Source organism: Pipistrellus kuhlii, unplaced genomic scaffold (assembly GCF_014108245.1).
Source record: "Pipistrellus kuhlii isolate mPipKuh1 unplaced genomic scaffold, mPipKuh1.p scaffold_m20_p_3, whole genome shotgun sequence".
Taxonomy (NCBI): Eukaryota; Metazoa; Chordata; class Mammalia; order Chiroptera; family Vespertilionidae; genus Pipistrellus; species Pipistrellus kuhlii.
The window spans coordinates 101,720,964-101,740,748 of NW_023425529.1; the positions used below are offsets into that span (position 1 = coordinate 101,720,964).

General features: G+C 39.7%; 1 protein-coding gene across 2 annotated transcripts in view; it reads right to left on the reverse strand.

Annotated features, from left to right (window-relative positions):
• The window catches only part of KL (klotho), an 81,046-nt gene that overhangs the window by 35,454 nt on the left and 25,807 nt on the right, over positions 1-19,785 (reverse strand). The window contains exons 4-5 of one of the 2 annotated variants that reach the window (XM_036458664.2): positions 10,656-11,757; positions 8,117-10,133 (exon numbers count right to left, since the gene is read on the reverse strand). In XM_036458664.2, coding sequence (XP_036314557.1) covers positions 9,796-10,133; positions 10,656-11,757 — 1,440 coding nt within the window. In that variant the 3' untranslated portion in view covers positions 8,117-9,795. Of the gene's footprint in view, positions 1-8,116; positions 10,134-10,655; positions 11,758-19,785 lie in introns of those variants that run through there. The other variant, XM_045588605.1, reaches the window with a different exon arrangement.

Consider the following 19,785-nt stretch of genomic DNA (forward strand, 5'->3'; position numbering starts at 1 on the left):
ACTTAGGCAAGCAAGGAAGATAACCACTGAGAGGCACACCCAGGGGTCAAGCAGGGAAGAATGATCACTTGAAACAACAAAAACACTTCCGGTTCAAAATGACTGGAGGCTGATTCCATAAAGTCAGAAAGAATGTTCTGCCCAGATGTGCACAAGAAAGGACATCTCAGAGGTAGGTGAACTATGGGAATTCCCAGCCAAGGCCTGGGAAAGAGAGAATCTGAGCAGTGGGCTTCCAGAGGCTGGTTCTCCTGTCAGTAGCCTCCCTTAAGAAGACAGAGGCCACCAGCATCCCATTCCCCATCTCACTTAAATTCTATTTTGTGCTCACTGAGCAACCTTCAGGGTATAATTTTGCTCCCACACCATGAGGCTCATAGGGAACCTAACTGAAACCTGATTTTGGCCCTCAGAGGAGAGCAGTAGATTTAGATGGAGAGAGTAGTGATTGGAAAGAAGGATGAGTAAAAAAGCTACAGATGGGGCTTCTAGGCTACAGAGAGCATCATTCCACTCCCACTCCTCTCTTGAGTCACTGAGTCATAATCAGACAGTGCCTTTGCAGGTCACAAATAGTTTTAAAGAATTACTCTTTCCAACATGTAAGCATGGAACAGAGTGCGGAATCTCATAGGGAGGGTGGGCGGAAGGTAATCAACCAAAGACTTTGTATGCATATATGGACACAGACAATAGTGTGCTGAAAATCTGGGTGGGGGTGGGATTCAAGGGGGGCTGAAAGGGGTAAATAGGGGAAAAGGGGGACATATATAATACTTTGAACAATAAATAATTATAAATAATTTTTAAAAAAGAATTACTCTTTCCAACTATATTGGAGCTTCTCAAAAACAAAAACCATAAATTAAGGTAGAGTCTTTAAGAGTGGACATCTGAGACCTACAAAGGACTTTGTAACCACAGCATCAAATAACTGATGCTCAGAACATCATCATGTAAGTTAAAATTGTGGTAGCCACTCTTCCTATTGCTATTTTAACATCTCTGAAATTTAGATTAAGGAGGATGTCATGCAAAGTGGCAAAATTCACCAGGGAGCTTTTTGTCATTGCTTAATGTGGCTATTCTCCCAGAAATGTCTTTCCTATTATTGCCCATCTCTACAGGAACAAAACAGTTCTTAGCAGCATGACAATTATAGTTTCTGAGAAGCCTGAAATTCTCCAAAGGCTATTTTTTGTTTTGTTTTTATTTTTGTTTTTGAGGATAAGTTAAAAATGTTTGTTCTCAAATATTCCATCTTGAACCTCTTTGGTACTCACACTAATGTGAGTACCAAAGTAATTCAATGAATTTCTTTTTTATGTTTTGAACTAGAGACCCAGTGCATGAAATTTGTGCACTGGTAGAGTCCCTAGCGGCTGCTGGCTGAGGCCTCCCTCCCTTCCCCTGGCTGCCCCTGTCCCTGCTCGAACTCCTGGAAGACCTCCCAGTTGATGGGGACAATTTGCATACTACGCTTTTATTATATAGGATACAAAAAGTTCACTCAGTATACTCAGACTGCTATACTATAATAGATAGGACAGGAGGAAGTGTGATATGAGTTTGATATGAAAGCATTGGAAGAAAAGGGTGTCGTACACTGTGTGAAGTAAAAAGAGTAAATCCTAAGTCAATTTGGGTTGGATCTGTCCCATTCAATTAGTTTTGAGAAGGCTGAATTTCTGCTCAAATCTCTATATCAAGGGTCATGAATAGATATATTTGCTTAAAAAGTTAATTAATGTAACAATGGATTTAAACTAACCATGTGTTCTATCAATGAAAAGAGATGGTAAGTCTTCAAAGAACTCTTATGATAGAAGTCAAGGAAATCAGGTAGGTGATGGCCCTAATGAAGATTCAATAACCCAACAGGAAGGAGGAAATCAGGAGAAGGAGGGCTAACTATTCTGCAGGACTGCATTTGAAGTAGCTGGGAAAGTCAGGAATATCCCGCTAAAGCCAACTTTTATTTCTCAACTGAGTAGATGGGCTTGGAGACTTGGTCTCATGGTTGTATTGGCATTTGCTGTGTCAAAGGTTATCATGCAAAGCCTTTTTACAGAAAAGGGTGATTCCTTCTTGTCTTCCTAATGTGCTATGACACTGGGAATTAAGAAATGTAGCAAATCAGAAATTCCCTTCTATAGATTTCTATGTTTAATTGAAATATTTAAAATGTAGAACAATTAGCATCTACTTTAAATTGTCAAGCATAGCAAAATAGTTGTGCAATGTTCTCTCTTTTTCTGTGACATGAACACACACTCAACATATGGGACAGTAAAAGAACCTGGAATGACTGTGTTTATTTAGTACTAGAGGCCCAGTGCATGATATTCCATGAGATTCATGCACGGGGGGGGGGGGGGGGGGGGGGGGGGGGGGGAGCACGACACACACACACACACACAGGTTGTCCTTCAGTCCAGCCTGCACCCTCTCCAATCTGGGACTCCTCAAGGGATGTCTGACTGAATCAGGCCTAAACAGGCAGTCAGACTTCCTCTCACAATCCAGGATTGCTGGCTCCCAACTGCTCACTTGCCTAGCTGCCTGCCTGATTGTACCTAACCACTTCTGCCTGCCAGCCTGACTACGCCCTAACCACTCCCCTGCCAGGCTGACTGATGTCTAGCTGCTTCCCTGCCAGCTTGTTTGCCCCCAACTTCCCTCCTCTGCCGGCTTGGCCACCCATAACTGCCCTCCCCTGCAGGGTTGATCACTCCCAACTGCTCTCCCTTGAAGGCCTGGGGCCTCCAAACTGCCCTCCCCTGCTGGCCATTTTGTGGTGGCCATCTTGTGTCCACATGGGGGCAAGATCTTTGACCACATGGGTTGGAATGATGGTCAATCTGCATATTACTTTTATTAGATAGAGTAGAGGCCTGGTGCATGGGTGGGGGCCAGCTGGTTTGCCCTGTAGGTTGTCCCAGATCACGACATTCCCTTGGGATGTGGGTGGCCTAAGTGAGGGGCCTGTGATGGTTTTCAGGCCAGCCACACCCTCGGGCGACACAAGTGGATGCCCTGGTATCTTCAATTTATTTATGTTCTACAATTAAAACTTTGTAGCCTGGAGTGGAGCCAAGGCTCCAACTCACTCTGTGGCATTTCTGTTGGGACTTATGTATCTTCTAAATTGAAACTTTGTAGTCTGGAGTGGAGGACTAGACCTGCCGGGGTGTGTGGAAAGCTTGGCTTCCTCCATTGCTTGGGGCAACCCTAGCCTCCTGCTCTTCCAGTTCCATGTCTGCCACCAGTTCTGTTGGAATTTATTTACCTTCTATAATTGAAACTTTGTACCCTTGAATGGAGGCCTGGGCCCTCCAGGATGTGTGGAAAGCTTGGCTTCCTCCATTGCCAAGGAAACCCAAGCCTACCTCCTGCTCTCTGTGGCTGCAGCCATCTTGGTTGGTATTAATTTGCATACTTGCTCTGAATGGCTTGTGGGCATGGCTTGTGGGTGTAGTAGAGTGATGGTTAATTTGCATATTACTCTTTTATTAGATAAGATTCTGGAAGGACAAAAAAGAACTCTCCCCAGTGCACTGAGTGAAACATAATTACTGACAGAATAGTAGCTACAGGAACAATAAGGTAAAAAAGTCAGGTCTCATGAAAAAGTGACTGAAAGTTTGTCTACTAGAACAGCATTTTTCTATTTTTTTTTATAATTCCACAAAGGAAAGACAAATTGGGATCATGCTGGCTTTTTAAAAAGTTATAGCCCTCTCACCCATCTTCGCTTCCTCCCTCATTTAGCTACACATATAAGAACTAGTAGAATTTTCCATTTGTTTGAAGATTTTTCCAAGATTTTTTATTGCAACCACATTTATTTTTCATTTTTGTGTTTATTTTTGCTATTGATTATTGCATATAATTTTATATCTATCCATTTAATCAATTCGAGCACATTTTGTAAGCCTCTTGAAATTTCCAGGAATGTAATAATATCAATGAGTTTTATTATTTCTTTCCAATGTTTATACAAATTATTTTACTGTCTTGTCTTACTGCATTTGTTAGACCCTCTAACAATGTTGAAGAATAATGACAAGAGCAAAAAGTTTTACCTAATTCCTGATTATAATTAAAGTACTTTTTAAACGTTTTTCTTTAGAATAGTGTTTACCAATGTTTTGTTGTCTTTATCAATCTTTAAAAGGTATCTCATGTACATATTTTTCTAAAGTTGTTTTTAAGAATAATTGCTGAATATTTATCAAAATGGCTTTTTAGCAGCTATTCATATGTTTATTTTTCTATTTTGTATTGCTTGATTTCTGTTATCTATGCAACCTTGAATTCTTAAAGTAAACTCTATCTGGCCATAGTTTAGTCTGTTAATATATTGCTGGATTATTGTAACTAATATTACATTTAGAAATTTTTTCATCGTAATCTTTTTTACAGTATCTTTATCAGATTATAGTAATAAAATTGGCTCCATCAATACAATGAGCATTTGTCTCTATAGTTTTAAACATTTTAAATTACATCAGAATTGCTTGCCCTTTAAAGCCAGTATCCAGCTACAAAATTCTTACTAGTAAATCCTCTTACTTTTTCCAATAATATATTTTGAATAACTTTTAAAATCACTTCTATGGTGCTCAGTCTATTCAAGTTTGCTACTTCTTAATTTGATTTTAGTAATTTAGCTCTAGCCGGGTTTTGCTTAGTGAATAAAGTGTGGCCAGCAGACTGAAGGGTCCCAGTTTTTATTCCAGTCTAGGTTGTGGGCACAACCCCTAGTGGGGGCATGCAGGAAGCAGCTGATCAATAATTCTCTCTCATCATTAATGTTTCTATCTCTCTCTCCCTTTCCTTCCTTCTCTGAAATCAATAAAAATATATTAATAATAATAATAATAATAATAATTTATATTTCCCTAAGAAATAATCCGTTTCCTAGATTTTCAAATCACCTTTTTTAAAATTGAAATTTTCAAGTACATACACAAGTATTTTTATAAGTATTATAGGAACACTAAAGACAAATAGAAATTTATTGACTCCACCTTGTAGCAGACACTAGCCATAGATTTAGGACAGATTGGTCAACTTTTCACCTTCTGTTTTTCAACTCCAAATTTTCTATAAATGTTTTCATCACACCTGTCCCCAATGGCTACTAACTTCTATTTACACTTAGGTCCCAGTTTTATGTCATGTTCCCACAGGAAATCTTCCCTCTTACTCTAGACGAGGTTGGAGAACAGTTTCACAGTATGAAAATAGTTTTCTTCATGGCACCTGTCCTTTGTAGTTATATTATATTAGAGGTCTGGTGCACGAATTTATGCACGGGTGGGGGCCCAAGGGAGGTGAGGGAAGCTGGGATGTGATTGGCCCTCTGGGTGGGCAGTAGGATGTCTTTGCTGGCCTGGTATCCAGATCTGTCCTGCTAACATTAGCACCGGTTGTCTGTCGGCAGTGCTGTTGGGATGCTGCCAGTGACACAGGTCCATCAGTGCCTGGCCTATTCTCTGAAGATGGACCTGCAAGACTACTGAGGGAGTGAGTGGCTACTGCCAGGCTGGTGGGCTGCCAGGACAGGTCAGTCAGCTGAGTGGCACTCCCATTGTGGGAGTGCAATGACCACCAGGGGGCTGACTGTTCAACCAGTCATTACGGTCATTCTGGTCATTTTGGTCCTTCTGGTTGTTCGGTTGCTAAGGTTTTTATATATAGATAGATAGTTATTTGTATAATATCTTTTCCTCCAACTAGCTAGTAAACTCCGAGGGTAGGAAATGTCTGCTTTATCTTATCAGAGAAGAGTTGAACATGGTAGAGTGACTGGCATATAGTAAGTATGCAATAAATATTTTCTGAATAAATGAATGAATGGTTTGTTAATCAGAGGAGATGAAATTCAGGACTGTCACTGGCAGATAGTTTTCCACCAGCAAAACCTCAGGGAATCACAGCATATCACTCAATATCCCTGTAGAGAGAGTTGTTCCCACAACTACTAAGAGATGTAGGTGTTCCAAGGGAATGGTTTCTATCTGTACTAATAAGAGAGAAATATGGTAATTGACCATCATTCCATGATGCCCACAGCCAATCAGGAGGGAATATGCAAATTATCAGGACAAAGATGGCAGCAGCCACAGAGCCAGCCAGAGCAGGTGGGAGGCTTGGGTCACCCAGGCCGCTGAGGGAGAGACCTGCAAATGGTCCTCAGCTCCTCAGCCTGGCTGGCCACACCACCATCAGGTTGAGGGTCCCTGCTGGGTGGCATGGCCAGCCTGAAAATAGCTCTCAGCCCCTCACTAAGGCTGGCCATGCTCCCATGTGGTGAAAGTCCCTGCTGGGGGATGTAGCCAGCCTGCAGTCATCAGCCCCTCACCCAGGCTGGCCAGGCACCCCCAATGGAGACCCCCACCCTGAAGGGGGTGTGGCCAGCCTGAAAATAGCCCTCAGTCCTTCACCCAGGCTGGCCATCCTCCCCAAGTGAGGACCTTCTGGAGGGGACCATGGCTGGCTTACAAACTGCCCCAGCCCTTTTCCCAAGCTGGCACCATCCCCAGTGGAGATTCCAATCCCAATGAGGATGTAGCTGGCCTGCAAACCACCACAGGCTCCACATCCAGGCTGCCCCACCCCCCAAGCAAACCCTCACCCTGATCTAGGACATCCTTCAGGACAAACCAGCCCCCACCCGTGCACCAGGCCTCTACCTATACTAATAAAAGGGTAACATGCTAATTAGACTGGAGACCTTCCAGGAGACCTTCTGGACGTTCTTCTTGACAAAGCCATGGTGGCGGGGGCTGAGGTAGAGGCAGTTAGGGGCCAAGAGGGGAGGGCAATTGTGAGTGATCAGGCCAGGATGAGATGGCAGTTGTGGGTGAGCAGGCCAGCAGGGACAGTCAATTGGAGGAGAGCAGGCCATTAGTGGGAATCAGTTGGGGGCAATCAGATTGGCAGTGGGGCAGTTGGGGGAAAGCAGGCCAGCAGGGATGGCAGGTGGAGGCAAGCAGGCAGGCAGGCAGAGTAGTTAGGGGTAATCAGGCAGGCAGGCAGGCAGGTGAGCAATTAGGAGACAGTAGTCCCAGATTGCGAGAAGGATGTCTGACTGCCGGTTTAGGCTCAATGTGGATTGGGCCTAAACCGGCAGTCGGACATCCCTTGAGGGGTCCCTGATTGGAAAGGGTACAGGTCAGGCTGAGGGACACCCCCATAAATTTTGTGCACTGGGCCACTAGTATTTAAATAAATAAGTGTGTGTGTGTGTGTGTGTGTGTGTGTGTGTGTATGTGTGTGTATATAATATATATATATATATATATATATATATATATATATATATATATATTATACATATCTTAGGCAAAAGTAGGTTTATAGTTGTTTGTAACTCAAAAGATTGTCATCATAACTGTAAACCTATTTTTGCCCATCTCTGTATATGGCATAGTGAAAAGTCCAGAATTCCCAAGAACAGAGCATCAGTAGAAGGAGTGTAATGCTCTGAGACACTGCTTAAGAAATGAGCATGCTCTGGACTGATCTAAGAGGTGCTTCTCTCCTTTCAGGCTGGCAGTGAGCCATGGACCTCCCACTAAGGCTCTATGGTGACTCAAAATTAGCATGATGCTATCATTGTAACTCAGTTGAATGATTTTGAAATGTTGTTTCTCCTCAGTACTTTGGTGTCTGTCATTTTCAACGCTTCGCCTATTTTGCTTTCTCAGTGTCTGAAATTATCTTTCAGCTCAACCACAGAGACTAGCCTGGGGCACTGTCCCCAACCTACGTTGAAGTTTGCTCTCTCTTTCTGTCAGGCCTAGTTCCTCACCACTCCAATCATGTTCTATGTCATTTAAACAACTCAAAAAAAAATTTTAAAGAAATTTTTCTAGCAATGAATAATATGGTTCAGAAAGAAGGTAAAGTTATAGGTCAGTTTATTATAATCCATTATCAAATAACTGTAGTGCAGGACCATGCAGTTCACCTGGATTGGTCACCCAGGTACTGTAATTATTTCTCTATGCACTCAAAAAAATGCTTGTAGGAAGAAAATAATTTTTAAGTAACATTCATTATTTAACAGTAATTAACAATAAGAAACTAGTTAAATAAATAGGAATATTTAAATAAGTTGTGATAAATTTATATAGTGGAATTACTCTATGAGTATTAAAATAGGGTGTTTTTGAAGATAAATGACAAAGGAAATGCACACAATAAAAATTAATAAAGATACATAATTTACAATATGATGTGACTCTAAGTATGCACTTTTTTTTACATATAGTTTCTGTGTTTTTTTACAATTAATATATATTACTCTTCTAATCAGAAAAATACATACATAAAATAAACTATGATTATCTAGTTTCTAGTTTTAATAAGTACAGTTTTTAAAAGATTAACCCCAAAGCTTACTTTTCAATGAAAAAAAAATCGTAACACCCCTAAAGATGATGCATAATACAGTACATTATTTCTTATCCATTGTATTACTGTGTCGCAAAATTAGTTATGCCTGATATGATGTTGGTTTATTTTGCCAGACACAATGTTGGCTCGTCTATAAAATAAACATTAAGACCACCTAGAACTTTAGGGTAATAGATTTCCCTGTCTGAAAATCAGCAAGACTTATTTAAAGGGCATTAGAGGATAAGATTAAACCCTTTCTGAAAATCAGTAGCATGTTTCAGTGTAAAACTTCAAAGCACAACTAATTCAAAGTTAGTTCCACATAAGCAACAGCAAAATCAATCAATAAATAAATAAATAAACGGGACTTCAGCAATCACAATAGAAAAATTTCCACTATTATCAGACCAAATGCTTTTCAATCTATTAGTACTTAAAACTCAACTCAGAGAAATTATGGCACATTCTAAAGAGCAGAAATGAAGTTATTCTTCACAGGATGAATTATTATCTTGTTTTTAATCTTTCAAGAAAGGTCACCTCATTTATTTCAAGGTCTGTTCTAAAATGAAAGAGTTTATAATAAAATTAATCATGATGTTGCTCATAATATGTACTTTTTACTCCTTCCCTCCTCCTGGAGCTACTGCAGTATAATGCACTTCACAATCGGTTTATGCTTCCTGAAGAGCCCAACATCTCATGAGTCATGTTTATTTTTCTGCAAGCAATCAGTAAAAATCCCTTATGACACAAAGCCTTCAAGGACCCAGGTTTTAGAGAACACCTTGAAAGTCACATACAAATATAAAATTCTGTAATTTGCTCTGGCAAGTATATAATTAACCAAATATGTAAATTAACATTAGCAGTATTTGACAGAAACGCTGCTTTTAAAATAACTGTCCCAGCCACAGGTCCTTTGTCATCTTTCCTATATTCTATCATTTTCGTGACAGAGACCATTAGGCATATCATGATAGTTAGAAGATGGTTACTTGGGACTTAATTTTGTATTCTAACACTTGCAAATATTACTTTAGGTAAACATTATATTTAGGAATGGGCACAGATAAAAATAGCCTAGCTTGTCATTAAATTTCTGTAAAAATATTACAGAATGGATGTCATATCTCATGCTTTTGTTACATAGAAATGATGTTTGTTTTTTTAATTACCCCTCAAAGAGAAACAAGTCCAGGCATTATTCACATTATTTAAGATTTTATAGTCATCTATGCTTATTTGAAAACTTTTGTCATACACCACAGAAAGGTTTTGTAGAAATCAGTATATGAAATCAACACTGACAAGTGCAAATGATTAACAACTAATGTGTGTGCGCAATTATTTCAAAATAAGTAAATAGAAAAATGTTCAGGACTATTTATAACGTCCCCTGCCTTTCTTAGAGTAATGAAAAATAAGAGAAAGAGAAATGATTAAAGCAAAAAGTAGAAAAGCTATGAAAGCAAGTAAAGTCTTTCGAGTATGAAAAAAGCTGCACTCGGTGCACAGGGTGAATTCTTCTGGACAAAATCTCCCCAGAGTTTCAGCACCTGGGAAGCCATTGTTGTCAATAATTTTCCTATAATGTTTCATGGACGGTTTGGGTTCAAACTGATTGGCAGCATAACGATAGAGGCCAAACTTTGGAGCTGTGCGATCATTAAATGAAAACACAAAGTAGCCACAAAGGTTGATCCCATCCAATATGTAGGCTGGAAAAACAAAAGGACAGGAGAATAGTTAATAAAGTATTTTGCACATAACATTTTACTTTTACATGGCCTTGGTGCCTCAGGAGAAAATGTCAATACATTTATTAAAACTTCAGACTAAATTGTATTTAATTAGAAAGTCTTTTCTGGAAAGAAATAGGTAAATATCAAGACAAAGTAGGTATGAGCTACATTTAACAGAATAGGTTTTACATAATGAAACCTACTCTGAGGCACTTGAGCTAATCTTCACATACATGAAGCAGATCGGACTGCTTTGAGGCCATCTGAGGATGGAGGACAGGATGGTCCATGCTTTTACAGGCTCAGAATAAGTTGTAAGCCACTTTTAGCTAAACTCCTTTATCTCTGGGAAAATACTAACTCTTGGTAGGACTTTTTAGTGTGGCAAGAAATGGACAGTGCTTCTCTCTGAAGGTGACTGTGTGTATTTGAGAATTTCTAGCAGGCATTATGCCTTCGAGTAACACAACCTTCAAGACAGTTTTCAGGATGCCTTACCTTTCAGAGCTTCATTTACATAATTCTGCATATAGTACACCCTCAAATCGTCTTGGCCTGCTTGCAGATCATCATCAATGCCATTGGAGATTATATACATGGGGAGGTCTCCATATTTCAACTTTAGCCATCTCAAGACCTTGCGTAAGCCCCAGGGCACTACTGCTACCTGGCTGGGGGAATTGAGCCATGTGATATCTGTCATTTCTTGCACTTCCAGATAATCGTTATATTTTATTGGATCTTCTTTTTCCCAGTCTACAAGGATGGTGGTGTAATGGCTTAAAGCCAAAAAGTCAAAGGAACCCTGTATGAGCTTTTTTTCATCTTCAGTGAAATAAGGTAGAAGGAAATTGTTTCTATGATTCAGCCAGTTCCTCATCACACGTGGATAATCCCCAGAACCAAAAATGGGCTCGGCCAGCCAGCCAATGTCAAATTCCAAAACTCTCTCTGCCACTTCTTTGTCCTTTGGGGAGAAAGGGCAGGCTGGTTCTATCCAGTCAGCCTGCAAAGCAATGGATATTTTTCCTTTCTGAGAGCGCCTAAACTTCTCATCATACACGCGCCAAGCCAGGGCGTGTGCTTTCAGCAGGTTGTGCCCTGCACTGTAGGTCATGTTCCTCGTGTAGGGCTCGTTCATGGTGATCCAAAACTTGACGTGGGAACCAAGATCTGTAAAGCACAACCTGGCATACTCTGCAAAAGCCAGTGCCGTCTGGGGATTCTCCCAGGCTCCCTGCTTGGCCAGGGGCTCCGGCAGGCCTTGGTGCGGGCCCACAGGTCGCCACAGGGCCACCACGGGGGTTATGTTGGCATGCAGGAGTTCACTGGCAACGCAGCGATAGTAGTGCAGGACCGTGCGGTTCACCTGGGATTGGTCACCCAGAGGCAGGATCAGGGCCCAGTCCAGCGAGAAGTGGAAATGTGTTACATGCATTTCCTTGAGTAGGGCGATCTGGAGCCGGATGACAGTAAAGTCGACACAATAAGGTTTCCTCCTCTTGGTCACAAGGCCGTCCACCTTAATGAGCCCCTTACTGTGGTGGACATTCCACAAATAAACATTCGGATCAGTAAACTGAGACAGAGTGGTGTCAACCTAGGAGGAGCAGAGAGAGCATAAGTCTATAACTTCAGCTGGACAGGCTTAGTAAAGTAATTCAATGCAATTCTTTCAAGGAAGCTAGCCAGCAAGATGAGCAAAAACAATAACCTTTCTAGCTGAAAATTGAAATGATTTTTCATAAATAGTGAGTTTCTGAAGAAGAAAATAAACCCACTTTCTTTTTTACACATTTGTTTTACCCATAGTTCTCTTTATTTAAACCCATAGTTTAAAATTTTTTAAATCTGAATTTTTTTTTACTTACTTCAGATAACAAACATTAGTAGTGATTCTCACACATGTCTGATCTGTATTAAGCAAGCAGGGTATTTTTGGACATTTTTCTTTTAATATAATAAATCACTATGGTGATGAGACTTAAAAAAGTGTTTAATGAAAAAGATAAAGCTTAAAACCTAAGTGAGTTAGAGTAAAAAAATTGAAATGACATTTAAAAATTATATTGTGCTTTTAAAAATCACATTCTACACAGATTTGCTCTCAGAAGAGGAGGTACTAAATCTTCATAATTGTAGCCCTTTGTTAGCTTTGCAGTTGATGACATAATTTAACAAATTCAATCTGACTGATGGTAGAAAGTGACAAAGAATATGGACATAAGAAACAATACTGTCATCCATCCATAATGGAATATTTTAACATAGTTTAAAATTTTTCCTAATTGTTTTTCTATGATGATTATGACAATATTCTCAACATCTGACATCAAAGCTTCCAAAATAAAAATAGGTATTTAGGATATTGAAAATTGTAGACTCATAATGACAAAAATCCTCCCTCCACATGTAAACCATGAAGGGAATGCAAACTGAAAGTGCATTCCAAACTCACTGTCTACACCTGTTTTCTCCTGCAAATAGTCTCCTTAGAGAAGGTTATTTGGTTTGACCCTCTGTATGAAAACAGGGGTCAGACAAACTCTAATTTCTAAACTCTAATAGAGATTTCCTTATAGTTTTATGGGCCTGTTGCAAATGAGCTGCTGTTTCTTTGGAGGGGTCAGTGCTGTGTTCCTAAAGGAAAAATAATAATGAACAGCATGCAAGAGGGAAATTGCATTTTCTGGAAGATTGTCCCTTGTAGATCACCCACATATGCATTTCCCCTAGTACTATGGGAATGCTGTCAGAAGTATTTTCACTGTGATGTTCCTACCAATCATGTTTCCTTGGCTTTGCAAGAGAAAATATTTGCATACTTTTTTGAAGTGAAAGTGTTCATAGTTAGAATTTTTGGATTATTTTTATAGAACTCTGAGTTGACTAGAGTTGTATCTTTTCTACCATAATTGTTCAAAAAAACAAACAAACAGCTTTTATTCAGTCCATTTGAAAACAAAAGAAATACTAAAGTATAAATATTGGGGGTAGAGGAATTTATTTCTTAAAAATAAGGGATATTTATGGAGGCTGCTGGAGACCCAAGCAGTTGCTCTGTCAAAGACAGCAAGAGCACCACTGTCTATAGATTCTTCTAAATTCTTTCTATGTCAGGGCAGGTTCCTTCTCAAACCCTGCCCACTGTACTAACTGTTGGCACTTAGTCCAAGTTCCTTCTTTATCTTCTGCTCACTAGTTACAGGTATTGGGTCCAAGCCCTTCTGCCTGGGGCTGAGTCTTCTTGCACACTGCATCTTAGATGGAGAAGCAATGAGAGGCTGTGGATATGTATATAAGAATGAGTCTTTATTTCAGAAGCCAGTGGCCATATAGCCATTAACCAACAGAGTCCTTTTCAGCAGGCTTATACAGGCAGGCAGCCATACACCTGCTGGTGAACAGATATATCTTTCCCACAAAAGCAGCATGAGTCTCTGTACCCACAGCTATTATCTGAGCATTTGCATGCTGCCTCTAAACCCACCACTTGACATCGTAGTGGTATCTGAGCTCTCCCTTGGAGCTACAGCCTTAGTAGACTCTCCAGCCTCTCTAGCTTAGTAGCTTCTCCTCTCTCCCCTGCTCAGCACACCGGCTAGTCTCTGTAGCCTCACATAGTACTTCTAAGCTTCTCTCTCAGCATACTGGCTGGTTAATTTAGTAGCTATATCTGAGCTCTCTATGAGCTTTTGACCTTACACCATAGCAGTACCAGCTCTCTGTTCTGTCTGAGCTTTCAGCTCCATCTAAGTTCTCTAATGCTGCCAAACCTCCCCCGTCCCCCCAACTCCCCAGCCTACTCTCTTGCAGTCTAGCTGGTCAGTAATCTTGTATTACTCCAGAGACAAAGAAGGCTAGTTGCCAATAATGACGTCATCATTTGGTTTATAGAAGAGCACAGGGTACGGTGAGATCGCTGTGGCCTTGCACCTGTGTTGAGAGTGGCCTCAGCCATTTGGCATACTGTCAACAAGGCCTTTCACACTCTGAGTGGCTTTGGCTGTCTGAGGACTCTGGCATGGTTCTCACATGGTCTTAAAGGGCTGGTGTTCAAACTTACACAGTCCCACTCCCTCTGAACTCTAATGCTTGGACAGCAGCTTGAGGGGATCCAGATACATATGGGAAGGAACCAGGTTGTCTGGCATCAGAGCAAGAACTTAGGGGGTGGCTTTCTCCCAGCAGAGGTGCTTACAGCAGTTATTGTTCCTATGCTGAGACCTCTTTGATCTCAGAGCTGACTGGCAGGCACCATATCTAAGTCTCTACCAACCTGGCTCATACTATTCACTCTGCCATGAGGAGTCTCTGAGACTCTGCCCCATCTAATTTACAGACCCATCCAAACTGTTTGCAGTGGCTTTTCCATATGAATGACCTCTCCTGGCCCAGGCTTCCCTAAAATCTCTCAAACAAGCAGCAGCTGGCATCAGCATGCCCCAGCACAAGCAGCAGCCTACTTTGCTTCACAGCTTGGCCTTGCCTAAGCACTTCCAAGACCAACACAAGTAGAAACAATAATCAGATCACTCTGTAGCTCCTTCTGAGTGGCCCCAGGCAGTAGCTGACTTTTCACTTCTCTGGAGGCCCCAACGCCAGTGCACCCAGTGGGTAAATTCAGAACATACCAGATTATAGTTCTACACATTCACAAGTGATATACTCAAGGGGCAGATTTAGTGAGCTCCAAAACTCCACTGAAGCAAGCCCTGCTTTATAAGGGTGTCTCCTACACAGCAACTCTTCCACTGTAGTTGCAACTGAACCTCAAAGCAAATTGGCCTGAACATTAAATCCTCCCAGTGATGCCAACAGCAATCAAGGCTCAACTACAATAGAACAGTACACACAGCCCACACAGGGTACACCTAGATTTCTAGCTCAGGTGACTGGGGACGATGAGCCACTGGGCCCTACAGGACACCTACTAGACAAGGCCACTCTACCAATTCTAGGAGACAAAGAAAGTCTACCTAATACATAGAAACAAATATAGAGAAGCAGCCAAAATGTGGAGGCAAAGAAACATGTCACAAATGAAAGAACAACATTAACAAAAAATCTCCAGAAAAACTAAATGAAATGGAAGCAAACAAACAACTAGATACAGAGTTTAAAACAATGATTATAAGGTTGCTCAAGGATCTTAATGAGAGCTTTAAGGAACTTAGTAAAACTTTCAAGGATCTTACTGAAAATTCCAAAGACATGTAAAGGAACAGACAAAAATTAAGCATACACTAACTGAAATAAAGAATAATTTACAGGAATTAAACAGTAGAGGATTCCAAGAATAAAATCAACAGTTTGGAATATGAGGAAGCAAAAAACACCAAATCAGAACATTAAAAAAATAATAATTCAAAAAAATGAAGATAGTGTAAGGAACCTTTGGGACAACTTCAAGTGCACCAACATTTGCATTATGAAGATACCAGAAGGAAAAAAGAGCAAGCAAAGCATTTAAAATCTATTAGTAGAAATAATTACAGAAACCTTCCCTTATCTGGTGAAAGAAATAGATTTACAAGTCCAGGAAGCACAGAGAGTTCCATACAAGAGGAACCCAAAGAGGACCATACCAAGACATATCATAATTAAAATGCCAAGGGTTAAAGATAAAGAGAAAACCTTAAATCAGCAAAAGAAAAACAATTAGTTACCTACAAGGAAGCGCCCATACTACTGATTTCTCAACAAAACTTTGCAGGCCAGAAGGGAATGGCAAGAAATATTAAAATTGAGGAATAGCAAGCACCTGTTACCAAGATTACTCTACCCAGAAAAGCTATCATTTAGAATTAAAGGTCAGATAAAGAGCTTCCTAGACAAGAAAAAGCTAAAGGAGTTCATCATCACCAAACCAGTATTACATAAAATATTGAAGGTTATTCTTTAAGAAGAGGAAGAGAAAGAAGAAGAGGAAGAGGAGGAGGAAGAAGAAAAGAAGAAGAAGAAGAAGAAGAAGAACAAGAAGAAGAACAAGAAGAAGAACAAGAAGAACAAGAAGAAGAACAAGAACAAGAAAGAGAACTATGAACAATAAAATGGCAATAATAAATATCAACAATTGAATCTAAAAAGTAAAAATAAATGAATAATAAATTTAATGAACAAAATAAAATGATCAATAAAATAGAACCAGAGACATGGAAACATGGAACAGACTGATTAATCTCAGAGGAAAGGGTCAATTTGGGGGGGCGGGTAATATTAACCAACAAATTTATAGGCATATATGCATTGCCTATGGACACAGACAATAGGGTGGTGAAAGCCTAGGGTAGGGTGTAAACCAAGTGGAGGAGGGAAATAGGGATTGAAAAGGGGGACATCTGTAATACTCTCAACAATAAAGATTTAAAATAATTAAATAAATAAATAAATAAATAAATAAATAAATAAAATACAGAACCTTTAGAAAGGATAGAATTTAGGCAAAATTATATCTAATTTCATTTAAAATAGTTGACTTATCCTATATAATAAAAGTATAGTATGCAAATTGTCCCCTCAATTAGGAGTTCTTCTGACAGTTTGACTATGGTATGGGGCTGGCCAGAGGAAGGGAGGGAGTACCTTGTCAGTAGCAGCTAGAGCCCTACCAGTGCATGAATTTCATGCACTGGGCCTCTAGTTTCTTAATAAATAATGAAATAAAGCTGAATCAGAAGGAATGGGTATACAATATGTATTTCGTATGTTATGGAAGAAACTTTCTTGTAACATAACCTTTACTAAAGAAGCCATACATTTCCAGAATGTGACGTGTTCTATACCTAACTCACTATGAGAATTAGTAGTTGTGGAAAATTTGGTCCAAACACAATGACAATCCGTGTGAATAAGCCTAAGGTCAGATTTCAGACAGGTTGTGTGCTTAATAATTTTTTAAGTTTTTCAGTAAAATTTATGCCTCATTAATATTAGAATTTTAAAATGGTAGGCAGGCGGAAAAGATAAATTTCAATGGTTTAAAAGTCACTTCTCAGGACTTTAATATAATGTAGTAAAAGGATAGAGTGAATTAAAAATACTCCCACTTTCCTCTGAACTGCCCTAACAAAAACTTTATTTTACTTTGTCAATTAAAAAGCCAGCTTGGGAAGGGCACTACCAAAATAATGCATAGCTCATGGTGAAAAGCAAAAAAATAAAATAGCAATTGCAGCTTTTTCCCTCGAAAGAGCTTTTGGAGTTCAAGTCCACCATGGGTTGAGAGTAACTTAATCTTTTGTTGGACTGATTCTGCATAGGAGAGCACTGGGAGGCTCTGCTAGGTGGAGGAGTAGGGACCCTGAGCTGCTGACCTGAGAAGAAAGATCCATGGCTGATAAATGTCTGGCATTAGATCAAATTCTAAAACAAATGCTTCTAGGAGTAGAAAAAGGGGTCCTCTGCCCATCTCTGTTCCTCCTCACTGTCATGCTTGTTGCAGCTGACCAGGTATTTCTCTTCCCTTTTGAGGAAATAAGATATATTCTTAAGACTTTCTCACTCCTTACCAGTCCCCAAGGTAAACACAGCCCGTGGGTGGGGAATGAGCAGAGTGAAAAGTTCCCAATGTCTCTGAGCTCGCACTGTCTGCAAAGACGCTGGTGGAGATGTCTCTCCACAAAGGACTGAACTGAGAATTACCTGCCCAGGCTCAGGCTACCATCAGAGATCTTGAGAGGAGCATAACCCCTCAATGACAAGGGGTGCAGGGCCCAGTAGTGAGCGAGGCATGACAGGAGATCAAGAGATGGAACAAGGGCCAGGGACCATATCACCCAACCCCATTATTAAAGGGGAGGAAGAAGGAGGAACTGTGAGTCTACCTTCCTCCCTTATACCTTTCCTTCTCTCCTCCTCTCTTGCACCACTCTTGCCCCTTCACATTTCACTTAAACTCCACAGTTTATCCTCCTTGCAGGAAGGGAATTAGAATAGGGAGGTTGCAAATACCAGTGGGCTGAGGTAGGAGAGAGAAAGAAGGCTGGAAAACACCCACTGAGTGGGTGGAGCTGAGAAGATTTGCTGTTTTGCTTCCAATATCCTTGCTAACCTGTAAGGAAGGAATTTACCTCTGAGGCTGCCCCTAAAACTAACTGGAGGTCTGAAAAAGACATAACAGTAATACAAACCAGCAATAAAAATGTATTAAGTATAGGGTTAATATATTTTCTTATAAATAAAAGATTATAATTTGATATTTACAAGAAAAGAGCAACCCATTTCAACTAAGGACTTTCCTCAATCCAAACATTCTTCCAAATACTTTTGAACTGAAGGGTAACAGAACATGCCGCCCCAAAATAGGCCCCTTTTGTGTATTGATTATTTTGAACTGCAGGCACTTGAAAAACATCAAATGCAGGGAGAGACTTCCTCAGCACTCCCTTTACCTGCCTGAAGAAGGATTCTCCAACAGGAACTGAAGGTCATAAATCCCCTCCCCAGGGAAGAGACTCTTGTCACAGAAAAAACTAGAAGTCAACAACATATTCAGACAAACTTTGTCACAAACTATCATAGTTCCCATCTATTCTTATGAGGGCCCAGCTACGTTGTCTAAAAATCATTTATTCTCCATTAAGAGACCTATATCATCACACCCCTTTCCCTATTAACATGGTATTTAAGCCTGAATTCTAAGCCACCTCTGGAGTTATTCATTTTTCACTGAATATCTCCACTGTATATACGAGGTATACATGTTAATAAACTTCTGTTTGTTCTTCTCTTGTTAATCTGACTTTTGCTACAGAGTTCTCAGCCAAGAAGTCAGAAGAGTAGAGAAAAAGTTAATTTTCCTCCCCTACAGTACCAATGAATTGGCTAGAAGCATTCAACATGTTTAATCCCATTGCCTGTCTTTGGATACTGAACTTTTTCTATTTTTCATACTCTACTCTCTGCATATGTTATATTATTTGTGTATCCATCATTTTCACTAAGACTCCTTTCAAGGCAGGGATCATATCTTACTCATCTTATTGTATGTTCCCCTCAAACATTGTAACATATGTGTATATGTTAAGCATCTAATAATGCTTACTATTCAATTACACTCAAGAAAACAAATTTCTTTAAAATTAAAGAAAAATTAAATCTTAATTTTTTTAATTTAAGTAAATTAAAATATTTTAAAATTACAATAATATTGAAAACTAACTACATAGTATGTTCTCAATAAATATTGGTTGACCATTATGGAACTTCCTTACCATCTCAATGTCTATTGCTCAAAATAATTTTGAGCAAGAGTTTCCATTCTCTACATATTTCAGCAAGATTGTGGGATCCAAAGCTATATCTCTGGAGGCCTCTATTAGCAGTTCCACTGATATATTAAATAATTTAGAGTTCTGTGTTGCTTCTCATTTATGAAAGAACTCAACTGCTTTAAAAAGATTTGAAAATTGCTGTGTTAAAAAAGAGTATTTTATCTTATCAGATCTTAAATATTATACATTTTTTTATTTGTTCCCCTTTGGAGGCTGATTTAAAGTGCAAGGCGAAGCTAGGAAGATTTTTGGAAAGAAGGATGCAGCATTCAAAAAATCCTCTTAAGAAGCTATGTTTGGTCCAAACAACAATGTGCGTGACAACCTAGTAAGGAGGTTCTACTTACTAGTGA